The 22,401-nt window shown below is 38.0% G+C and overlaps 2 protein-coding genes across 2 annotated transcripts; both read left to right on the top strand.

The window, feature by feature from the left end:
- Positions 1-9,408: 9,408 nt before the first annotated feature.
- Positions 9,409-15,019, top strand: LOC109244728 (multiple myeloma tumor-associated protein 2 homolog). Its single transcript, XM_019411865.1, has 4 exons — positions 9,409-9,586; positions 10,890-10,979; positions 13,869-14,136; positions 14,437-15,019. Exons 1-4 carry the CDS (start codon positions 9,544-9,546, stop codon positions 14,807-14,809), a joined length of 774 nt encoding a protein of 257 aa, XP_019267410.1. The 5' UTR covers positions 9,409-9,543; the 3' UTR covers positions 14,810-15,019.
- Positions 15,020-16,527: 1,508 nt separating this feature from the next.
- LOC109244727 (uncharacterized protein At2g38710) lies at positions 16,528-20,046 on the top strand. Its single transcript, XM_019411864.1, has 5 exons — positions 16,528-16,885; positions 17,881-18,000; positions 18,584-18,698; positions 19,352-19,445; positions 19,569-20,046. Exons 1-5 carry the CDS (start codon positions 16,782-16,784, stop codon positions 19,763-19,765), a joined length of 630 nt encoding a protein of 209 aa, XP_019267409.1. The 5' UTR covers positions 16,528-16,781; the 3' UTR covers positions 19,766-20,046.
- Positions 20,047-22,401: the final 2,355 nt, after the last annotated feature.

Below are 22,401 nucleotides of genomic sequence, written 5' to 3'. Positions count from 1 at the left end.
AGAATTATTTATGAACTTCATGTTTATAGTTTCTTATTCGAGGATCTAGATATATAAATGATAATTCTTTCCATGTAATTTTTTCTCAACTATTTATCCTGTCTCCTCCTCATGTTAGAAAAATTAACTTGCTTCCTCAACTTTGAAAACTCACCTTTGTGCCTTATGGTATTAATAAAAATATACATCGCACACTAATAATAATAATATGAAATTATTTGCTTCCTAACTCTGAACCACTTGTGATGGGAGAATATAATATACTTTTGTATATAACGTATATCAAACTGATATAGATAACTTTATTCTCATAAGCAATAGTTTAACTATTAAGTGGAGGCACTCAATAAATTATTTTGCTAAACCAATTGTGATGTAAACCAACTTATCAAGATGAACAATCTTGAATAGAAAAACTAGAAATCATGCTCTAAATTAATTTATTGAGCAAGTTACCTCGCAAACACTGGGTTGCGGATTAATAATAATCCCACATGTAACCATCTCATAGATGCATCTTATGTGGTACACATGGCAGGTGAATTGGCCCATATTCACCTTTGATTAATTTTAGAATTTAAGGGATTCAATCCCAATTTTAGTTGGTAATAATAATCGTGAGAACAAGCAACACAAGAGAATTCATGATCTTCTTCAATACTTACCCATGTGAATTCTCATTTATTTTGCACATTATACTTAAATCAAGATTGCTCAATAGGCCATGCTTGATAAAATTGTTTGTATGAATAAACTTCAGGTTTACATCATGACATGTGCAATCATTAATTAAACTCTCAGTTTATTATGACACTGTTTTTATATCAATAAACATCCAGTTTACTGTGTCATGTAATTTTACCATATTTTTTATTTGTGTAGTACAAATCAGAAAATAAAGTAGGTAGTTTTCATATACATATTACCCCGCTAGAATTGTAGTAATATGAAGATATTAAATCTTCTCATTATTTATAGTCTCAATATAACCAACCACTTTTGCAAATACTTTAGAAACTCAATAAGTTTCTTTGAGACTTACTACAACACAATACCTTATTGACAATCAATTTTATTTCTCGAAAATTGTATAATTGGCTCTTCTAGAGCTCTCAATTAATTCTGTACTACCACATATTCATCAACATCCATATGGTGAGTATCTCTTTAAAGAGAAAGTTATACCAGTATGGTCATGGTCCAAATTATATGTAAGATCTGTTTCTTGCATTATTGTTGTCCTTTAATAATCACATTGCCAAAATATTTTGGCATACAATAGGTACATGACCAATGACCATTCATGCCATAATAATGAAATTATTTTCTTATTTCATCTCAAACCTCTATCTAGGTTGTGGTATATTCACTACCACTAGCACGTTCATATTCTTTCAAGAATGAATATGTATTCATAAGTCACATTCACATCATCAATGGACCATAATCATCTATATGTGCTTTGCAAAATATCATGTCAAATCGATGACAAATATTACTTTTACAGAATGAAGTATTATTTTGAGAATCCTTATATTATTCTCATTACCAGAACGATGACGATTATAATTGCGTCTATTGCCATGTCCACATCCATTGATACCTTCACGGTAATAATTTTATCTTCTTTCAGACTTAATACATATTGCTACCATATTCTCTTAAGGCAATGAGAATGAAGCAAATTCAATGGGACGAGTTTTCACTTTTTGTGCTCACAATCATATATGAATTTAAATGACAATACATAGAAATTTTACCACTTTGGGTGGTGTGATGACCCGATAGGCATCTCATGTTTTGAAACCTAATTTTGTGATCCGAAGTCTTAAAAATCATGTTTTAGCCTTCCTCAATTTGCGTGCATAGTCCAGACGTCATTTCGGAAAGCTTTTATGTTAAAAACTGATAAAAGTATGAACTTTTGCCTAAAAACTTTATTTGAGTTGACTTTGGTCAACATTTTTCATAAACAGACCTGAATTCGTGCTTTGACGGTCCCGGTGGGCCATATCGTGATTTGGGACTTGGGCGTATGTCCAAAATCAAAATCGGAAGTCCCTAGCCCGAGATATCGGACTTTGTCGAAGTTTGAAAGTTAAGGGCTTAATGAGTTGGAAATGTTTGACCAATGTTTGACTTTTTTTATATCGGGTCCGTATTTTGGTTCCGGAACCCGGTATAGGTCCAATACCATATTTATGACTTGTCTGTGAAATTTGGTAAGAAACGGAGTTAGTTTGATGTGATTCGGACGTCCGGTTGTGTAAATAGGAGTTTCAAAGTTTTCTTGAAAATTTTATTTGATTTGGTATTTAATTCGTAGTTCTAGGTGTTATTTTGGCGGTTTGATTGCGTGACAAGTTCGTATGATGTTCTTAGACTAGTGTGCACTTTTGGTTTAGAGCCCCGAGGGCTCGGGTGTGTTTCGGATAGGCTGCAGAGTGAAAATAGGACTTAGAGCATTGCTGGTTCTGCAACTGATGTCTGATATCACATTTGCGAGATCAATGTTCACATTTGCGAACATTTCCCCAAGCTGACAGGCTCGCAATTGCGAGCAAATTCTTCGCATTTGCAAAGAGTACCTGGGTCAGCCTTAATTCGCATTTGTGATCTAGGGGTCGCATTTGCGGCGAGACAGTGATTGCATTTGCGGTCAAGTCTTCACATTTGCGAAGGGGAGCTGGGTTAGTCAGTGGTCGCAACGACGATCAAATGGTCGCAATTGCGGATTGGCCAGTGTTTGCATTTGCGAACTTTTCATCGCAAATGCGATGACTGCAGAGGTGTGGGAGTCTTCGCAATTGCGGTGGATTTCTCGCATTTGGGGGCTTCGCATTTGCAAAGCCCAGGTCGCAAATGCGACATCTGCAGCTGAACAAAATATGACTTAGATAGGATTTTTGATTCATTCTCCAAATTTTCAAACCTAAAAACATAAGAGGCGATTTTCCAAAGAACCTTTCTTCCCCAAATCATTGGTAAGTGATTTTAAACTAGTTTCTTTCAATCTTTCACTACATTTCACAAGTTTTCAATCTAAAATCTAGAGTTTTCATGGTGGAATTGGGGGGTTTTGGGTAGAAACTAGGGATTTGATAAATTGGGGATTTACACCTTAAATTGAGGTCGGATTCCAAAACCAATTATATAACCGGGCTCGGGGGTGAATGGGTAATGGGGTTTTGGTCCGAATTTTGGGTTTGGACCAAGCGGGCTCGGGTGTTGACTTTTTCAATAATGACCTAAATTGAATTCTTTGCAATCGTGGGTAGTTCCTAAGGCTTAATTTGAATCGTTTGGTTGGTAATTTGCTAGATTCTATTGGTTCGGAGGCTTGTTTGAAAAGAAAATCCGTGGTTGAGCTTTGAGTTTGGTCGTTGGAGGGAGGTAAGTGTCGTGGTTAACCTTGGCTTGAGGGATTAGGACTTATTTATCTATTTGCTACGTGTTTAGATGTTGGGTGCAACGTATATATGAGGTGACGAGTACCTATGCATTGTTGTCGGGTTATAGCATGTGGGTGGGTCTTATTCTTGTAATTTTTTCTTTCCTTGATCATATTATTCATGCTTAGACTAGTTAATCGTTCTTATCATGTTTGTGGACTTCGGTAATAATTAAGTATTGATTCAAAGTTGAGGTTGGTATTGTGGAACCAAATGTTGAAGTAAGACTTGTCCTTGTTATTTCTATCTTCCCGTTGTCATTGTTCATTGCTTTATGGTGAGGGAGAGTGTTAATGCACGAAGGATGATGACGTGCCATCTTGTGAGTGTTAATGCACGAAGGGTGATGCCATACCATGTTATGAGAGAGTTAATGCACGAAGGGTGATGCCGTGCCGTTTCTATTGATTCATATGGTGAGGTTGAGAGTAAAAGCACGGAGGGTAATGCCGTGCATTTTCCTTTATTGTGTTCACTTGTTCTTATTTGATCAAGTTCTCATTACCGATGTGATTCTTTATCTTGTGATCCCCTTAGCATGTCCCCCTCCCGATATTACTTGTCTAGCTTTTACTTGCCGTTATCTTTGTACATATACTGTTAAATTGCACAGGTTTATTTGTAGGTGTCTTGTCATAGTCTCGTCACTACCTCGCCGAGGTTAGACTCGACACTTACCAGTACATGGGGTCGGTTGTACTGATACTGCACTCTGCACTTCCTATGCAGATTTTGGTATTGGTCCCAGCTGATCGAGAGGCGTAGCAGCTCGGACTGGTTCATCGGAGACTCAAGGTAGATCTGTCGGCGTTCGCAGACCTTGAAGTCCCCGTCTATCTTTTCTATTTTTACTGTTTCTTTCATTCAAACAGTTGTATTTCTTTCAGACTTTTATTTGTAGTAAATCCTAGAAGTTCGTGAATTGTGACTCCAGATCTGGGTGGTAGTAAATATTGAAATTTTTATATTATTCTGCACTCGCTGTATTTCATTTTAGCTTATTTTGTTGTTATATACTGAATTGAATAAGTATTGGCTTAATAATTCTCTAACGTCGACTTGCCTAGCATGTGGAATTATAGGCGCCATCACGTTCCCGATGGTGGGAATTTCGGATCGTGACAAGTTGGTATCAGAGCACTAGGTTGCCTAGGTCTCACAATTCACGAGCAGGATCAGTAGAGTCTGGGAAATCGGTACGGAGACGCCTGTATTTATCTTCTAGAGGCTACGGAGTTTAGGAACAATGTCACTTCTATTCTTCTCTGTCGTGCAATTTTTGTTCTCTCATTGCTAATTGAACTCTTCTACTCTTTTTCTCTCATAGATGGCGAGAATACGTATGGTATCCTCAGCTGAGCAGCAGCCAGAGCCCCAATGGCAGCTCCTACGAGGGGCAGAGGTCGAGACTGAAGCCATGCCAGAGGCCGAGGCAGGGGTAGGGCTCAACCTAGAGCCCGAGCAGCAGCACCAGTGGCGGAGCCTCAGGTGGATTTTGATGAGGAGGCTCCAGCCCAAACTATTCCAGCAGGACCAGCTCAGGTCCCAGAGGGGTTCATCGCTACCCCAGTGCTTTAGGACGCCTAGGTCCGTTTAGTGGGCCCTATGGAGAGTGTGGCCCAGACTAACATATTTCCCGTGGCACCAGCCGTTTCTCAGGCTGGAGGAGGAGCACAGACTCCTGCTACTCACACCCTGGAGCAGATGGCTCCCCAGTATCAGACTCCAGCAGCTCAGCCAGTCGGAGTGGTACAGTCGGTTGTTGCGGTACAGGCCGGTGGTGGGTCAACTATGTCTTCTGAGAGCTTATTGAGGTTGGATAAGTTCACCAAGCTCTTTCCAGTTCACTACAGTGGTCTACCTTCTGAGGACCCACAAGATTATCTTGAGCGCTGCCATGAGGTACTGCGGAACATGGGGATAGTGGAGACCAATGGGGTCGATTTTGCTATGTTTCAAATGACGGGTTCTGCCAAGAGGTGGTGGAATGATTTTGTATTGACTAGACCAACTAGTTCGCCTGCTTTTACTTGGAACCAGTTCTCTCAGATATTCCTTGAGAAGTTCCTTCCTATCACCCTGAAGAGAGGATTACCGCAGGCAGTTCGAGTGTCTCCAACAGGGCAGTATGACCGTCACTCAGTATGAAAACCCGTTTTGTGGATTTGGCCTGTCATGCTATTCTTCTGCTTCCTACCGAGAGAGAGAGAGAGAGAGAGAGAGAGAGAGAGAGAGAGAGAGAGAGAGAGAGAGAGAGAGGAGGTTTGTTGAGGGACTTGCTCAGCCTATCAAATTGCAGATGGCTAAGGAGAATGGGAGTGAGATTTCTTTTTAGACGGCTGCCAATGTTGCCAGGCGAGTCGAGATGGTTCTAGCTCAGGGGAGTGGTCAAGGGTCTGACAAGAGGCCTCGTCACTACGGTGGATTCAGTGGAGCCTTATCTGGAGGCCAGGGTACCTTTGGTAGAGGCCATCCTCCTAGGCCGTTTCATTCATCACTCCAGGCATCTCACGGTGCTTCAGGTGGACGTACCCTCCTATGCATTATTTCGACCACCTACCCTACAGTGCACCACCAGCTCCTATTAGTGCACCTCCGCTTCAGAGTTTTCAGGGTGGTTACTCAGGCCGATAGGGTCAGTTTCAGGGCCAGCATTCACAGCTACCGAGGTCCTATTATACTTGTGGTGATCTGAGGCACATTGCTAGATTTTGCCCTCGTGCATCAAGCAGTTCTTAGCAGTGTTCTCGTGCCATAGTCCTGGCACCGGGTGCTTCACCGCCCGTTTATCCAGCTAGAGGTAGGGGTCAGGCCATTAGAGGCGGAGGTCAGGCTGCTAGAGGTGGAGGCCAGCCAGCTAGGGCCCGTCCTAGAGATGCCGTCCAAAGTGGTGGGGCCCAGCCCCGATGCTATGCTTTTCTAGCCAGACCTGAGGCTGAGTCTTCTGACGCTGTTATCATATGTACTATTTCAGTTTGCAGTAGAGATGCTTCAGTTCTATTTGATCCGAGTTCTATTTATTCGTATGTTCCTCCTATTTTGCTTCATATTTGGTTGTGCCCCGTGATTCTTTGGGTGCCCCCATGTATGTGTCCGCACCAGTGGGAGAAGCTATTGTAGTGAATCGCGTTTATTGTTCGTGTGTGGTTACCATTCGGAGTCTTGAGACTAGTGTGGACCTTCTACTTCTCGATATGGTAGACTTTGATGTTATCTTGGGTATGGATTGGCTGTCACCTTATCACGCTATATTGGGTTGTCACGCAAAGACGGTGACCTTAGCCTTGCCGGGGTTGCCTCGATTAGAGTGGAGAGGGACTCCTGGTCATTCTACCAGCAGGGTTATCTCTTATATGAAGGTTCGACGTATGGTCGAGAAGGGGTGTCTAGCTTATTTGGTTTATGTCCGCGATTCTAGTGCGGATGTTCCTTCTATGGATTCTGTACCAGTTGTCCGAGAGTTTTCAGGGGTATTTCCTGCAGACCTGTCGGGGATGCCACCCGATAGGGACATCGACTTCTGTATTGATTTGGTTCTGGGCACTCAACTCATTTCTATTCCGCCATACCGTATGGCCCCGCCAGAGTTGAAAGAATTGAAGGAGCAGTTGCAAGATTTCCTTGATAAGGGCTTCATTAGACCTAGTCTCTCGCCCTAGGGTGCGCTCGTGTTGTTTGTGAAGAAGAAAGATGGATCGATGAGAATGTGCATAGATTATCGGCAGTTGAACAAAGTCACCATCAAGAACAAGTATCCATTGCCGAGAATTGATGACTTATTTGATCAGCTTCAGGGTGCCAAGGTGTTTTCGAAGATCGATTTGAGGTCTGGCTACCATCAGTTGACGATTAGGGCATCCGATGTCCCTAAAATAGCTTTTCGGACTCGGTATGGGCATTATGAGTTTCTAGTGATGTCATTTGGGCTGACAAATGCCCCCGCAACATTCATGGACTTGATGAATCGAGTGTTCAATCCTTATTTGGATTCTTTCGTGATTGTGTTTATTAATGATATCTTGATGTACTCCCGCAGTCGAGAGGAGCACGAGCAGCATCTTTGGATCGTACTTCAGACTCTGAGAGATCGCCAGTTATATGCTAAGTTTTCAAAATGCGAGTTTTGATTGAGCTCAGTCGCTTTCTTGGGGCATGTTCTATCAGCAGGGGTATTCAGGTGGATCCTAAGAAGATTGAGGCAGTTCAAAACTGGCCTAGACCTACTTCAGCCACGGAGATTCGGAGTTTCTTGGGTTTGGCAGGTTATTACCGTAGGTTTGTGGAAGGGTTCTCATCTATAGCAGCCCCGTTGACCAGGTTTGGCTGTATTTTCATTTTAGCTTATTTGTTGTTATATACTGAATTGAATAAAGATTGGCTTAATAATTCTCTAACGTAGGCTTGCCTAGCAAGTGAAATGTTAGGCGCCATCACGGTCCCAACGGTGGCTTTTCCGGAACGTGACAGGTGGTTATGATTTCTTATAGACTCTATTAGAGTTAAAATCAAAATTTATTGTTTTGCTTGTATTTAAAATTAAATTGTAGAATTTCAAGAATTTAAAAGAGAAAAATAAGGTAAAATACTTACCTTAAGTCTAAAATTTATTGCTGAAGGAAGTTCACGGAACAATTGACAATCATTATGCTCAATATTATGTATAAGTTGAGCACCATGCACGTATCCCAAAGCTTGGTGACCGAAGCAGATGCAAGTAAAGGAATATCAATGTATTCGCCCAAGAGCCTCACGCAAATTCCTATATCTTCTCTCCACGGATGGTGTAATTTCTCAAACTCTAGACAACCAATTAATAGTATATCTACAAATTAAAATAACTGCCCTCTACTCAATTGGTTATAGTCTCGTGCTGATAACGTGTTATAACACATAAAAGAAGAAGAGTATTACAGAAAAAAGTAGAGAGAGGGAATTCTTATTGATTTGGGATAAATTACAATGGAATAGAATCCCTCTATTTATAGGAAAAAAGTGACTTAGCCACAAAGTAACAAACCATAAAATCTCTCTAAAATATAGGCATTCATCATAAATAAAATACTATTTATAACATCTTCTTCTTTTTATTGTTTTATAACATTATCTTAAATTTTTGCTTGAAGGTTAACTGGTTAAGAGAAAAAATGAGGTACCTTATCCTGATATTTCAAGTGATAACCCATTTTTTTAGCCTGTTTGGCCAAGCTTCTCAAGAGGCCAAAAGTGCTTTTTTTTTCCAAAAGCACTTTTTTCCCTAACTTGAAGTGTTTGGCCAAGCTTTTTTGGGGGAAAAAAGTGCTTTTGGGAAGAAGCATAAGTAGTTTCTGAGAAGCCGGAAAAAATAGCTTCTTCCCAAAAGCAGAAGCAGAAGCAGTTTTGACTTTTCTTCTTACCTAAAATACCCTTAACAAAATATACTATATACCAAAATAACCGTTAAACCTAATACTTAGGATATTAATGTATAAGTATTTCTTCTTATTTTTAGGATAGCTTTCTAATATATAATGACTTTAGGGGTGAATGCTTTTATATTTGTTGAATGGATTTTAATATATTTAACTTATATTAAAAGAATTAAGTACTTTTTAAATTTATTTTCATATTTTATTTAAATAAAATAAAAAGATTTAATTATTGCCTGTAATAACAAATTGTTGAGATTACTTATTTACTTATAATATTAACTATTAAGTAAATCTATTCATGTCCTTATTCGTAATTTGATACTTAAAAGCACTTTCTGAAAAGTTTGGCCAAACACAAATTATTGCTCAAAAGTGTTTTTCAGAGTGATTAGCCACAATAAACTGCTTCTCTCCGAAAGTATTTTTTTTAAAAGCACTTGGGAAAAAAAATACTTATCAAAATAAATTGATTTCTCCGGCTTGACCAAAGAGGCTTTATAGCTTATAAGAAAAACCACCAAAAAAAAAAAAAAACATAAAAGAATGTGATTTACAAATCGCAGATATAATTGGGACTTATTGCGTTCGACGAAACAACCAAAATCCTATTTTCCGTTTCAGTACCTCGGTTTTTGGATTCATTCGTGCAATTGAAATCCAGGGTTAGAAGAAAGGGGCAAAAGATGTATCATCCAACTAGAGGTGGCGTTCGCGGTGGTCGAGATCGTAAGCTTTCATTTCCCCCTCTTTCCCATCTCTCTTAATCTCGGGTTTCCCCTTATATTGTTAGTCTGATTTCCTTATCGGGTCATTAATTGGGGAAAATCACCGCTCCCTACAAAGATCGAGTCTTCTTATTGTGTGTTGAATTTGAAGTTAGCAGTTAAATGAGAAGGCTTATTCGATAAATCTTAAATTTTGGAATTGTATTATGTAGATTTATTTTCGCCCAGCACTCAAAAGTAGGATTACAATGGAAAACATTTAGGAGTTATAAGCAACAACAATTACTTTTTTTTTTTTTATGACAAGTGGTGTATGAGCCAACTTGTGCACACATGGACTAGCCCATCGGATACCTACTACCTCCCACTAGGTATCGGGCAACTTTGCGCACCAAAGCTTAGGCAGACGGGAAGAAATTCCTAGCATCTTTTGTCTCCCCTGGGATTTGAACCTTAAACCTCATGGTTCTACAATAACAATTACGATGACTATGCTTCAATCCAAGGACTAGGACTCTAGTTTAAAATTCAGGCTTTCTAGCTTGGTGGGTTATACATCAGGTCTAGGACTCTAGGGTTTAAAAGTATAAAGGATACTATATTGGGTTTGTGATCTAGGAAGTAGGAACATTGTTTAAAGGGTTACCTGACCGAATAAAGCAGAGAGTTGCCGCAATATTCTCTTTCTTTTATTTTTGGGTGATAGGCGGGAGGTGGTGTTCAATGCATGTTTGTTTTCTGATAATTTGATGTCTCTATTTTTTAAATCCATGTTTCAATTTGTTAGATTCGGAAGTTTTGTTGTACGTGCTGCTTGTATGGGGTGAATCATGTATGTGCCACAACAAATTAGTTGCTATCTACTGATGCAGCTAGATGTGGTCAGCTATCTTGGCGTCCGCTCCTGCTGGTCATACATTTTTTTGTCTGCCTTTTTATATTTTCCCTTCTTATCTGAATGTTGCTCCTTTTTTTTTTGGAGGGGGGGGGGGGGGGGATTCTGCCTTACTAATCCAACTCTCTCCAACAAAAAATGAGGAGACAGATACGCAGATGTCAGGATCACTATATCTAAGCTCTTCCTAGACTCATGAGTTTCGAGTAATGATCATACTTACCTTTCAGGAAAAAAAATTGAATTTTGAGTTATGATGCTATCTAGTTCAGAAACGCTTAATGAAGTCTCTCTGTATATGGCATAGGTTGTTCTAGCACAAAATTATATTGTTTTTGGAGAATCAAACTGTTATGCCTATGTCCTATTATGTAGTATTTCCTAATGTACAATTTCTTTGCTGCAACAGAATTTAGCTGGGATGACGTGAAGGTCGATAAACATCGAGAAAATTATATAGGTCATAGTATCAAAGCACCAGTTGGGAGATGGCAGAAAGGTATTTATTCTTGTCCTCGTAGTATATCACAATTGCAATTGCTGGAAATTAGTTGATAAGAAACATATTGCTTCTGCTGTTTTCCCTTTGATGCGTGCTAATTTCATTAGCAGTTTGTGCCCATTGTAAGTAAAAGAATGATCCTAACTACATATGTTGATCCCTATGCATAAGAGCTGCTCGTTCCTTTTCTCTTTTTTCTTTTTTTCTTAATTATGAATTTTCTTCTTCTTCCACTTAGAAAAATGGCTAAAAGAATTATTCTTCTTCTGAAGATTGTAGATATGAAAAAAAGTAATACATGAAGTATCACAGTACTTCATGTTACCTTTTATTTGCTGCTGCAATTATTCTATTATCTTCTATTACCATACAATGCACCATAAGTGATAGATTTTGCAGGATGTTCCTATTGTATGTTGTATTGAGTTTTTGATCGATTAGTCTAGTTTTTTAGTCAAGCATGTAATAGAAATGCCAAGGGAAGTATACTTTAGAATAAATGAACTCATACCAAATATATTAATGTCACAAAGATTATGTACAAAGGAGCAATCAAAGGTGTGTGAACAGTAGGAGGAGATATAAAAGAGTTTAGTAAATTTTTTTTAAAAATAGGTAAGAAAGGAGTTTAGTATAATGGTAGGTTTACACCAAGGGTCTTCTGTGAGCTTGAATTTAATTAAATTAATGTTGGAAGATAAACAATAATTTATAGGATGATGCTGATGATATTGTCAATTGATGAGACTATGAAATGAAAAAATGGAGCTGTGAAGAAGCACTTTATAGATTGAGTATTTTCAGATAAGTAGAAATGAGATAAGAATATATGTTCGGGAAGTGTAACCCTCTTAAGAATGAAGTTAAATTGATATTAGGTCGAGATTGTGGTACCTAAATGCAAACAATTCAAATATCTAGGCTGTCTTTTAAGAGAATGACATGATAGATGAAGATAAAACATTGAACTGAAGTATAATTATTGAAATGGAAGAGTGCTATCAAGTGATTTCGGAGTTAGGGATGGCAATTGGGTAGGACATGCCAGAGCAGGGCAAGTTGTGACCTGCTAAGCTTTTGACCCGCCCTGTCCTGCCCTATTTAGCATTTTTTCAAGTTTTTGCCCTGCCCCGGCCTATTAAGCTCAGCCCTGCCCCCCTACCCTACCCTGTTTAGAATCTTGTTCATTTTTTGAACTTTTTTTTTTTTTTTCATTTTGCAATATTCTATTCAAGTTTTTATAACTTTTTGACCTTTTTAATGAAGCTACAACTTCTTACCTATCCCTGCCCTGCCCTATTTTAAATTTTCGAAAGAAGTGTTTTGACCATCCGCGGCCTGCCCTGCCCTGTTTAAGTTTTGCCCTTCCCTGCTCCATTAAGGCCATGCCCTGTCTTGCCCTACTTTTCCCTGCCCCATTGCCATCCGTATTCGGAGCTATGTGATAAGTAAATACTTAATAAAGTGAAAGGAAGTTGTATAGAAGTTCTCAGACTAGCAATATCGTATAAGAGTGAATATTGGGCTATAAGGCCTATCAACATCTTAAACCGATTAAAAGAGGGGCTATCAACAACTTGAATGATGTTGAAATTGCGAATCTTTGTATGGTTGTCCAACTATACAAGATTGAAAAAGATTTGAGATGACCACATCAACAGAGGGTGCAAGTAGCACATATAATATAATAAATAACTGAAATACCCTTATCGAGAAAAAGAATAAACTGAAAGAGGCCTACAATTACGTTGAGGAAATTTTATTAAAAGACCTTATCCCTTGGAATCTGTATGTATTTAGCCAAGAAAAGCACATAACAGTAGCAAAAGATTCATATAGGCTACACGAACTAGTTGGAATTAAGACTTGGTGGTTATTGTTGCTTACATTAGATCGTGTGATTTCTTGTTTTATTCTGGTTACAGACTTATATGCGCGTGTAAGGTAAGTGTGAAATTTAGAGAATCTCTAGCTTTAGGTAACTCCGAGGTTGCCTTAAAAGACAATTATGTACTGAAAATTGAATGGAGTTCAATAAATACAAAAAATTCTTATAGAGACGACTAGTTTATGATTGAGGCATAGTTGATTGATTTGCCTTATTGGTTGTTGGGGGAGAGAGATACAGATACCTCAGTCCTAAACGAGTTGTAGTCGGCTATATGAATCCTCATTGATCATGTTTCTCCATGTAAACTCATCTAAGGCCAATATTATGCAAGATACAAATAATAACAAAAATGTATTTGAAGTTCTCTACATTTTCGATTGACATATAAATCTCTGTCAAGACTAAAAGATTCCTAGAAAGCATAAGATCTAAAGTGACTTACTAATATGTCTAAAATATATCCCAACTAATTTGTATTGCCTATATAGGTCATCTTCTTCCATCATACCCTACCTTTGGCTAAGTATGCATAGATTCCACGTGATTTGAGGTCTACCTCGTCCCCTTCTAATACTTTCATTTCGCACTAAGAGTGCATCTGGAGGTAGACGTAGGACATAAACAAACAATCTCAAGCGTCCTCCTCTCATTTATCCTTGATGTGTGCTAATTGCACCTTCTGGCGGGTGTGGTCATTTTTATCTTGTCTAATCTTGTATTCTCGGAGGAAATTTTCTGCCCTGCTTTGTAGACTGTAATTATCTTGCCAAGTCTGAAGATGCATGTTTGGACAAGGCTAGCCGATATAGATTTGACGTTATAAATAACATGTTGGATTCATGAGGTACTAAATGCATATTTTATCTGGAAATTCTAGTGCTTTTTTACTGGGGAGAACTGGGGTAAGTTGCGCTAGACATTCTATTTCTTCATTACATAGACTTAACTAGTGGCATATTTCACATCTTGTTGTGGTGTTTTTCCCCTCTGTGCAGGGAAAGATCTTCATTGGTACACCCGCGATAAGAAATCCCAGGAAAAGGATATGGAGGCAGCAAAAGAAGAAATACGTAGGATTAAAGAAGAGGAGGAGCAGGCAATGAGGGAGGCGCTGGGCTTAGCTCCTAAGCGTGCCACACGTCCTCAAGGTACTCGGCTAGATAAACATGAGTTTTCTGAACTTGTGAAGAGAGGTTCAACTGCAGAAGACTTGGGAGCAGGCCATTCTGAAGCAGCTCGGGTAGATGGTCTTGGTTTCTCAAAGTAAGTATTGGTTTCACTAGCATTGAAAGTTCTCTTTAGATTTTTGGGATTCTTATCAGTCATTTCCTATGTTGTGCGTTATGACACTATTTTTCTCCCGCCCTTTAGAGTTTTTCTCATTGATAACTTATCTCTGAATTTCATTCTAGTTGAGGTACGGTGGCCTGACTTTAAAGATGAAAGGTCCAAGAGTTACTAAATTAAGATTTAAAAAAAATAATAAAGGACAGAACTGTATGGATTTTGTTTCATCTTTATTCTGTGCGGGTGCCTTATCATGTTTGCTAACGCATTCTGCAGATTGCCCAAACCTTGGGAACAGCCAAGTTCACCATCGGCTTTTCCATCTGATCCGATAAATGAGCCGGTAGAAAAGATTAATGTGAGTGTAACTGCTGCTGCACCCCTACAGAATGAAGAAGAGTCAGAAGATGAAAGGAGCCAAAAGAAGAGGAGGCGTGAAGAGAAGAGACGGGAAAAAGATGAAAGGAGAGAGAAGCGACACTTGCAGGATACAGATGATAAGAGGAAACAGTCCCGCGATTCAGACGATAAGAGGAAACGTTCCCGCGATTCAGACGATAAGAGGAAGCATACCCGAGATTCAGATGACAGGAGGAAACACAAGAAAGACAAGGAGAAGAGAAGAAGACATGATTCGGATTCGGATTAACTTGAATAATCCTTGTACTTATTGTGTGCTACGACCATTTACTTTAACAATTACGTTCTGGATATTTGTGTTGGATACAATTAAATGCCTTTCTTTTACTACGTCCATCTCACGAAAAAGAATGAAGCTATTTAGTTTCTAACGGTGACGCAAAATGTACCATGGAACTCTTTTGCCTGCTTTCTTCTACAAACAGGGTAGATTTCATTTTCTCATGTCTTTTTTTCTACTGTTGCCGAAAATGAAGAAAACACTTGCTGATAATTTTCAAGGAACCTAAAAATTTAATACGACTGTGCGCCTGGTTGGTAAGTTAGTACTAAAATCTCTTTTTAAAATCTCCTTTATTTTCGACCAACTACTTTCTCTTTTTAAATCACCTATATCCTCCACACCTAATTAGCGCTTGACACATTATCCAAGTGTAAGCGATCTTACTTATTTGTGGGGGTTCGACTTGTTAGCTAGTTTTTGTTTAATTAGATAGTGACTGGTGTTTCTTTAGCTCTCCATTATAGATCTCATGTGGATCCAACTTTTAACTTTTCTCTCAAACGATCAAACTTCTATAATAGTTAATGTTTTTAGTTAACATGAGAACATAGGCTATATAAAAATATAAAATTATAAGGCATTTTATGCTTAACATAAAATCTTAAGGACGGAATTAGTTCTATTCTCGAATAGATTTAGGTTTTTCAACAACTTAATTTCAATGTCTACCATGACATTATTGCATGCAATTAAACGATTGATACAATAACCAATAGTATGATGTTCAAACCAAGGATTTATAAGAATTTTATCACACCAAAAGAATGAGGGGATTATATTTAGTCAAACCAAATTAGATTATAGACTATGAAAGTTGAAACAAAATTTGTGTTTTATTTTTTTCATTGCGTCCTATAGCTTTTTTCACAAAATGCAATTCAATCGGACGCTTAAACTGTAAATGTTTTATTACAATAACAATTTAGTGTAATTCTATAAGCGGGGTATCATTTGAGGGTAGAAAGTCTGATTTTTATAGACTTGTAACGTTTTATAGGAAAACATTATTAATGTTTAGATGAGGGACTAAAACTAGGAAATTCTAATGTTGCTTTCAAGTTTTTTGTCACGCAACGTAAATGTAGTAAAATATGATAGTTTCCAGCAACCGAGGGGCTTTTCTGGCCTTTCTCTAGAAGGTTGGTCCATGACGACATTAATGCAAAAAAATAATTGGAGAAACTATTAATTATGTTTGGATTTAGAGGGTGTTTGGCTAAGCTTATAAGCTGGTCAAACTGGTTTATAAGCACTTTTTGGCCTATCTACGCGTTTAGTAAAATTAAAAGTGCTTATAAGCTAAAAATAAGCCAAAAGCGATAAGTTGATCTCCCCCAACTTATCAAATTTCAGCTTATAAGCACTTTAGGTTTGACCAAAATATTTACTATTCAATCCCTAAAATACTTTTTTTGAAAACAAAACTCTTCGTATACCCAGTTCTTCAGCTGCTTATTATCAATTTCATCACTTTTATCCAAACACGTAATTGCTTATTTTTTAAATCAGCTTCAGCACCTAAAAGTGCTTTTCAGCACCTAATGCTTATCAGCTACTCTAAATCAGCTAAGCCAAACGGGTTCTTAAAAACATAGTACTAACTATTTTATTTGGAGTAATAAGAAAACAAAAAGGAAAAAGCTAAGCAATATTGGCTTTTCCACTCCTCTAAATAATTGTTGGGAACCATTAAAGCAAAACTCAAAAAGAGCCAAAGGGGAAAAGGAAGGAGAATACTCTAAAGGCTCTTTCTTTTTATTACTCAATCCTGCTTAAGATTTGTTGAAAGCACATAGAAAAAGGGGAAAACCCCTTTTATTAATTGGACTCAAATTGATCCATTGATTGTTAACTGATTGATTGAAAGATCGATTCTTGTTCTGGGTTATATTTGATTTGAATTTAACAAGAGAAAAAAATGGTGTCAGCAAATAAGGAAATGGTTGTTTACTGCTTTGATACATTGGTGGCTCACTTCAACAAAGAACAGCCTCCTCCTCCTGCTTTTGATGAGGGTGAACAGTATGTTACTTTTTTCTTTTAGCCTAAAAATAGAGACACCCACATCTCTATTCTTTTGGTCCTTTTTTATTTTTCAATACATGGGGTATTTTTAAATTTAATATACATGATGTGTAAAAATTTCTTTACTATCCTTTTGGGATATAGAGTGGAAAATAGACAACCTTGTACCTGGGTATGTGCAATTTCTCTATTTTTAGATTGGAATGAATTAGATTGTTTTGTGCTAGTTGTTTAGTTGAGTGTTTTACTGTGGATCAGTTTACATTCTTGGTTGCATGTGCTTTCGAGATGTGATTTGTTACTTTTATTGAAGAGGAGCGTTGGAGCAACTGTAAAGTTGTCTCGGTTTGATTTATAGATCACGGATTCGAGCTGTAGAAGCCGCCACTAAGCCGCGATGCTTGCATTAGGGTAGGAAGGTAGGTTGTCTGCATGTCACCCTTTGTGGTGAGACCCTTCCCCGGACCTGCGTGAATATGTGATAAAAAAGATATGATTTTTAACTTCTTAATTCCAATTGTGTCACTTGTAATTTGTAAATGTTAAATTTTTTTTTTGAGAATAATTTATACTAAGTGTTAATTTGTTATAGCATTCTGAAAATGGTCTCTCTTTGCTTCGTACGCTTTTCAAATACTAGGATTTTATGTAGGGAACTTCTTTTTCTACATATGGGAAGCTTCCTTTTCCATATAATTTCCCCTACTTGTAGTCTTTAATCTTCCTTATAATCTTTAAGGTTTGTGGCTCTGAAACTTGATCTATTAACTATCTCTGTATTTAATCTTCATTGCAAAATGTTTTTAAGTTTTGTGTTGATAAGCTGGTTGTCAGTTTTGTACTGGGTAAGGCTTTATTTTCTCCCTTTTTTGTAAGCTAATCAAAATGCCTAGCATCATTGTTAGTCTTTCCTTTGAAACTTATAAAATGCCAAACCAATGCGTAGATTAATTTGGATGCTTTGTTCTCATGTGGCCCAAACTGCATTTCAGCCCATTATTTGTGACTTGGAAGAAAACAGTGAATGGTGGGGAGCCTCGGTTGCGAGGATGCATTGGCACTCTGGAAGCTCGCTGCATTGTTAATGGTTTTAGGGATTATGCTCTAACAAGGTAGATTACAAGTGAAGTTCATACATTTGAGGAGCTGTCTTTTTAGTTTTTAGCTTTTTTTTTTTTGTAATAAAATTTCATGTTCTTTAGCTTATAGGGAGGAATGACATTAAGATAAATGATCTTTAGTATTTGATAAGAGTTTCTTGCATGAGTGTGATTATTGCTGGCAGAAGGATAACACGCTTGTTAGCTTGGGTATATGTTTTAAAAAAAATTTATTTTAATTGATCGGACACTTCTCGAGCTTCTGAAAGCATTCTATTTGCAGACTGGTGTAGTACTTCATCATGATTCAGTATGTGCTATAAAGGTTTTTCTTTAATTGGTATGTACGTGATATAAAGATATTTGATCTGTATACAGTTAACTCTTGAGATTGTTGCACTTTAATATCTCAGATTTCACTGTTTCAGTACAAATGACGTTTTACATTTCCTTTCCTCCTCTTTGTTCTTTTTTTGGAGACCATAAATTTGTCACTCTTAGGTTCTTAAGTGATTTTGATCATGCCTACTTTGGAGCTTGTTATATCCTGTGATTCTATATCTGCATTTATACTGATATTTGAATTCATTTGCAGTGCCCTCAGGGACCGCCGTTTCCCCCCAATACAGGCTAAAGAGTTACCTACTTTACAGTGTACAGTTTCAATTCTAACTAATTATGAAACTGCAGCTAACTACCTAGACTGGGAGGTACTACTTTTGAACTTACTCTGATTCTTAAAGCAAAGTGGAAATGTACATGCTTTTATGCTTGACATGCATGTTTATGTGATGGTGCATTGGCTTTGCGGAGCAAATTAATGAGCACCAAAAGATTTCAAATAAGAAGCAATACTGCCATAATTAGACTGCTAGATTGCACTTATATGAATAGTGTTGAATCATTGCATGCATTTTTTAGTTTCTTAGACATTATATTGTACTTGGATGAGATGACAGAACTTAGTTTTGTTTGGACCTCGGTGCTCTTAGAAATTTGATTCACAAGCATGGCGATCAAATATATCTTTGAAAATGTATGAACACCCCCGACATGTAAATCGGTGAAGCTCTGATCAAATCTGTCTTTTCCTCATTTGCTCCCTCGCGAGAATCCAGATGCTGAAATCAAATGTCGGAAGCCTTTTTCCTTTTCAAAAGTCTCCTATTGGTTTTTAGTTGAATGATCAGACATATGACTTTTTTATGTTTTGTGCATGGGTAAGGTGATCATGATTCGCTAGTGCGTAAATCCTCATTATTGACAATATTATCTACCAGCATTTCTTCCCAACAGTGTGTCTCTCTCTTGTTGGCTGGCTGTACTAGTATTTTATTCTCATGGACGTAATGGGTTTGTTCAGGTAGGTACGCATGGGATAATCATTGAATTCACTGACCCTAACTATAACACAAAGAGAAACGCCACATACCTACCTGAGGTCGCTGCTCATGAAGGTGATTTTCTTCTCCCTTCCCTATCACTGATGACGAATGTTGTACCTCTTGTCTGTTTAAGATTTTCTGGCGCTTTTGGAACTGATTGAGCTGCAAAATGAACTCTCTGAATTTTGTCTCCAGGGTGGACAGTGATAGAAGCAATTGACTCATTGATACGCAAAGCAGGTTACGAAGGACCTATAACAGAATCACTGAGGAAACGAATACGTTTAACTCGATACCAGAGCACATTATTTACTATGCACTACAGTGAATATGTGGCTTATGTGAAGAATACCCGAGGTCTCGCTCCAGCTATTAATGGTGTGAAACCTTGAAAGTATGGATTGTTTGGAAGAACCTTCCTCTGCGACCAGTGGATTATTATGGTTGACTGGAAGATTGAACTCTTCTAAATTAATGGTTGGAATACTTTGTTATAAATTCCAACCCTCTCCAGTGATTGTTGTCACAATTGTCTTACATTGTTCTTCAAGACTGAAATTGAACTCATATTCAGTGCCAAGTGCACGAAAAAAATTCAAGTTTGACAGTTTCTCTTAAGAAGCTGCATTTGTGGTTATAATATAATTGTCTGCTTTCTGTGCTTAAAATCTTATTCCAGTGGGTTATGTCCTTTAGATCTCTACTTAGTTGAGATACAAATACTGAATATTTTCAAATCGTATGGTGAAGCAGAGCCTTGGAGCAATGGTAAGTTGCCGTATGGCCTGTAGGGCACGGGTTCGAGCCGTGCAATCAGCCACTGACCCTTGCATCAGGATAGGTTGCCTACATCACATCCCCTTGATGTGCGTTCCTTTCCTGCACCTTGCGTGAACGCAGAATGCTTCGTGCACCGGCCCCTCCCTTTGGTTAATATCTTATTCCAGTAGGCTATGCCCTTTAGATCTCTACTTAGTTGAGACACAAGTACTGAATGTTTTCAAATCGAAAGGCGAGGGGAGCCTTGCAGCAACGGTAAAGACTTGTATCAAAGTAGGTTGCCTAAATCACACCCCTTGAGGTGCAGCCCTTCCTTGCCTTCATGCAAAATGCTTCGCCCCCCCCCCCCCGGCCCCACACACACACATACAATGTCTTATTTGTCCTTCCCTGCGTTCACGCAGAATGCTTCGCGCCCCCCCACCCCACACACACAATGTCTTATTTGTCGTGCTGCTGGATGTCAAAGTGATGCTGTTTATTAGATTAGCCATAATGTAGGTTGATAATTATAGTGGAAATTGAGTTAAATTGAGGTAGGTGGTGCATACTTAAGGAGCACAAATATGAGCCAACGTATGAGCTACATGATGCTGAGGTTAAGTGGTATTAAAAGTTAAAGATTTTCATTGCTTCAAAATTCCTATGAAGGGAGTGGTCCACAAAACAGTAATCATATTCAGTCTGTGTTTTGTTTAATTGACTTGTCCATATTTCTGATATCTAGCTACAGAATAGGATGACATAAGAGGGTGTTTGGTTTAGATCAGTTTTTAAGCACTTGTTGGCTTTAACTCCTTTTTATCTTTTGGTTTTCTTTTTGAAATCACTTGCTTTGTCATAGATACAACAACAACAACAAATCCAGCATAATTATACAATTAGGTTCTGTGGAGGGTAATGTACACGCAAACTTTACCCTTACCTTGTGGAGATAGAGAGGTTGTTTTCGCAAGAGCGGATTTATTTATGAGGCACGAGAACCCATCTTCATTAGATTAGGTATTTTATGCATGTATTTTCTATAATTAGTTTAATATTATCTGTTGGCACCCATGTTCCACGAAGGTTGAATTGTGCACTTGATTGAATACCGAATTATTTATCCAAATGAGCATGGATCAATTCCTACTTAAATACATTTTTTCCCTCCTTTCTTTAGTGGTGCGCCATGTTTTAGAAATCCTAGATACTGGCGGACCCAGAACTGCTTTAAATTAACCATTTGCAAGGTGTGTGTATATATATATATATATATATATATATATATATATATATATATATATATATATATATATATATATATATCCGGCGACCCCTCACCCGTACACATGAGTCTGCCTCTGAATACGCCATTTGTCAGATAGACCATCGGCTCAGGAAAATCATAGTCACAACATAATTAAAAAGAAATGCTTTGTCATAGATACACCAGATAAAATAATCCAACACATAATATAGAAATAGTTATCTGATCAAATCAAGTATGATTATATTAGGGATTTAAAGATCTTGGAGAGCTTTTTATTTCTCTATCGATATATATTGTCCATGGTACTTCCAACCCTCAAAATGATGACCAGAAGAAAGTTCTCAGGATTTCATTTTCTAGTTAATTAGGGTGTGCAATTAGCTAAAACAACAAATGAGACAAGAACAGAGTCGTGAAATGCTACTAATTGATTGTTACTAGTCATTGACTGGTACTTATATTAAATTAGTCATCGACGGGTAGTGGCCTCCTTGGAGGATAAGATGCGAGAGGCGAGATTGAGATGGTTCAAGCATGTTAAGAGGAGAAGCATAGAAGTGCCAGCGAGGAGGTGTGACTACCCCCTTGGAGGATAAGATGCGAGAGACGAGATTGAGATGGTTCAAGCATGTTAAGAGGAGAAGCATAAAAGTGACAGCGAGGAGGTGTGAGAGGTTAACCTTGGCGGGTATGAGGGGGTAGAGATAAGCCAAAGAAGTTTTAGGGAAAGGTAATAAGGTAGGATATGGTGCAATTGGAGCTTACTGAGAACATGACTCTTGATAGGAGAGTGTGGAGGTCGAGGATTAGGGTAGAAGGTTAGTAGGTAGTCGAGCGTCTCCCTTTGCCTTCCTCGGTTCGTTAGCATTAGTGTTGGTTTGTTATCCATTTATTCCTAGATTGATATTACTACCGTTGATTTGCTACCTTGGTTTCGGCTCTTTTTTTTTTTATCTATATGTTTATACTTGTTGCCATTGCTCCTTTTATCTTTTT

The sequence above is a fragment of the Nicotiana attenuata genome, unplaced genomic scaffold (assembly GCF_001879085.1).
Source record: "Nicotiana attenuata strain UT unplaced genomic scaffold, NIATTr2, whole genome shotgun sequence".
Classification (NCBI taxonomy): Eukaryota; Viridiplantae; Streptophyta; class Magnoliopsida; order Solanales; family Solanaceae; genus Nicotiana; species Nicotiana attenuata.
Note: the sequence above shows the minus strand (reverse complement) of the source record. Positions and strands in the feature narration are given on the sequence as shown.

Bases quoted from the DNA above. Each gene is read 5' to 3' on its own strand.
- LOC109244728 (XM_019411865.1), top strand. From the start codon at position 9,544: ATGTATCATCCAACTAGAGGTGGCGTTCGCGGTGGTCGAGATC. The intron at 9,587-10,889 runs GTAAGCTTTCAT...TTGCTGCAACAG, and splicing joins CGTTCGCGGTGGTCGAGATC to AATTTAGCTGGGATGACGTG. The intron at 10,980-13,868 runs GTATTTATTCTT...CCCTCTGTGCAG, and splicing joins AGTTGGGAGATGGCAGAAAG to GGAAAGATCTTCATTGGTAC.
- LOC109244727 (XM_019411864.1), top strand. From the start codon at position 16,782: ATGGTGTCAGCAAATAAGGAAATGGTTGTTTACTGCTTTGATACATTG. The intron at 16,886-17,880 runs GTATGTTACTTT...ACTGCATTTCAG, and splicing joins GCTTTTGATGAGGGTGAACA to CCCATTATTTGTGACTTGGA. The intron at 18,699-19,351 runs GTACTACTTTTG...GGGTTTGTTCAG, and splicing joins CTAACTACCTAGACTGGGAG to GTAGGTACGCATGGGATAAT.